The sequence below is a fragment of the Condylura cristata genome, unplaced genomic scaffold, assembly GCF_000260355.1.
Source record: "Condylura cristata isolate star-nosed mole 26May11 unplaced genomic scaffold, ConCri1.0 scaffold00033, whole genome shotgun sequence".
Taxonomy (NCBI): domain Eukaryota; kingdom Metazoa; phylum Chordata; class Mammalia; order Eulipotyphla; family Talpidae; genus Condylura; species Condylura cristata.
Window position 1 is genome coordinate 14,575,643 of NW_004567134.1, and position 2,429 is coordinate 14,578,071.

At 66.5% G+C, this 2,429-nt stretch overlaps 1 protein-coding gene across 1 annotated transcript in view; it reads left to right on the plus strand.

Annotated features, from left to right (window-relative positions):
* The window catches only part of PLXND1 (plexin D1), a 40,109-nt gene that overhangs the window by 1,105 nt on the left and 36,575 nt on the right, over positions 1-2,429 (plus strand). The window contains exon 2 of the mRNA XM_012732082.1: positions 8-1,168. Within this exon, the coding sequence (XP_012587536.1) occupies positions 8-1,168 (1,161 nt within the window). The remainder of the gene's footprint in view (positions 1-7; positions 1,169-2,429) is intronic.

Genomic DNA, 2,429 nt, shown 5'->3' on the forward strand with positions numbered 1-2,429 from the left:
GATCCAGCGCCGGTTCCCCTCGCCCACGCCCACCAACAACTTCGTCCTGGACGGCGCGGCGGGGACCGTGTACCTGGCGGCCGTCAACCGCCTCTACCAGCTGTCGGGCGCCAACCTGAGCCTGGAGGCGGAGGCGGACGTGGGTCCGGTGGCCGACAGTCCCCTGTGTCACGCCCCGCAGCTGCCTCAGGCTTCGTGCGAGCACCCCCGGCGCCTCACTGACAACTACAACAAGATTCTGCAGCTGGACCCCGACCAGGGCCTGGTGGTCGTGTGCGGCTCCATCTACCAGGGCTTCTGCCAGCTGCGGCGCCGGGGCAACATCTCGGCGGTGGCCGTGCGCTTCCCGCCCGCGGCGCCGCCGGCCGAGCCGGTCACCGTGTTCCCCAGCATGCTGAACGTGGCGGCCAACCACCCGAACGCGTCCACCGTGGGGCTGGTGCTGCCGCCGGCCGCCGGCGCGGGGGGCAGCCGCCTGCTCGTGGGTGCCACGTACACCGGCTACGGCAGCGCCTTCTTCCCGCGCAACCGCAGCCTGGAGGACCACCGCTTCGAGAACACGCCCGAGATCGCCATCCGCTCCCTGGATGCGCGCGGCGACCTGGCCAAGCTCTTCACCTTCGACCTCAACCCCTCCGACGACAACATCCTCAAGATCAAACAGGGCGCCAAGGAGCAGCACAAGCTGGGCTTCGTGCGCGCTTTCCTGCACCCGCCTGACCCGCCGCCGGGCGCCGCGTCCTACGCGTACCTGGCGCTCAACAGCGAGGCGCGCGCGGGCGACAAGGAGAGCCAGGCGCGGAGCCTGCTGGCGCGCATCTGCCTTCCCCGCGGCGCCGGCGGCGACGCCAAGAAGCTCACCGAGTCCTACATCCAGCTGGGCTTGCAGTGCGCGGGCGGCGCGGGCCGCGGCGACCTCTACAGCCGCCTGGTGTCGGTCTTCCCCACGCGCGAGCTGCTCTTTGCCGTCTTTGAGCGGCCCCAGGGGGCCCCAGCCGCCCGCTCGGCCCCGGCCGCGCTCTGCGCCTTCCGCTTCGCCGACGTCCACGCTGCCATCCGCGCCGCGCGCACCGCCTGCTTCGTGGATCCCGCACCCGACGTGGTGGCGGTGCTGGACAGCGTGGTGCAGGGCACCGGGCCGGCCTGCGAGCGCAAGCGCAACATCCAGGTAGGCCCAGGAGGTTTGGGGCGGCGCGAGGGGGAGCTTGCGGCTAAGTGGGTGTGTTATGCGCCGGGTGGCTCCGAGCTGTGAGCGTGCCGGGCCAGATGTGCGTGCGCAGGCCCCAGGTGTATATCTGGGCAACAGGTGTATTTGCAGGGATGCAGGTGTGCACGTGAGGATGCACGTGCCAGCTGAGATGGGGGCGCTGACGCGGGCTGGCCCAGGTGCAGTCAGTCCGTTGAGTGAGTGAGTGAGTGAGTGAGTGAGTGAGTGAGTGAGTGAGTGCCTGCCCCTGCAGGCTGCCGGCTGCCCCCAGCGGGCCAACCCTACAGGGTCCGGTTGCAACTGGTCAGGTGAGGGCTGAAGAGAGCCAAAGGTGTTGGTGCAGCTCAGGTGTGTGCAAGGTTCTTTGGTATGAGCCGAGCAGCCGTTGAGTGGGTCCCTTTATCAAAGGCGTGTTCTGGGAGTCTGTGAGCGCATCAGGCTGCCCTTGGGCATTAGCAGAGAAGTGGAAGACGGGGCAGGTGCACTCCAAGACAGATGTGAGGCTGCAGGTGGGAGGGACAGGGGCGTGTCTGTCACCCAGGTGGATCGTGCAGGAGTAGGGGGCAGCAGGGGCGTGTGGCGGAACGGGGCGGGCTGAAGTGTGCAGTGGACGTGTGTGACAGGTGGGGAAGCTGCAGGGAGGCCGCTGGTTGCGAACAAGAGTGTTCTGTGGCTGACTTTTCTTCACTCATTCCAACCTGGGCTGAGCACTTGGCACGCCCCGCGTGTAGGGCTGGGGTGGACAGTAGTGCAGTGGACCCTGTTAAAGACTCTCAGGTCTCACAACATCCCTTTGTGAGGGGCTCTGTTCTGTCCCCATTTTATCCTCGAAAGGCACAGAGAGGTTAGGGAGGTTGCTCAAGACCACACAGCAGGGAACTAGTGGGGCGTGAATCCAGGCTGGTGGCTTCATCTGTGTTCCTAAAGCCTGGAGGCCTTTTTGCAGTCTAGCAGCCGGGAACTGAGTAGCTGTTTTCTCAGGTATCAGGAGGGAGCGGCAGGTGCCATGGCCAGGGGAATGGAGAGCGGTGGCCCGGAGAGGGCCCTGGGGGTCAGGAGGGAATGAGGGGGGACACCTTGGGGGTGCGCCAGTTGGGTGCACATGGGGCCCAGGTGTCTGACACTGACTTGGCTAAGGCGAGGGGTCAGGTTGGGGAGATCAGTGTGTTTGTGGGCTTTGGAACCCCCCGGGAGTCTTCTTCAGCAGCCCTGAGAGGCGACA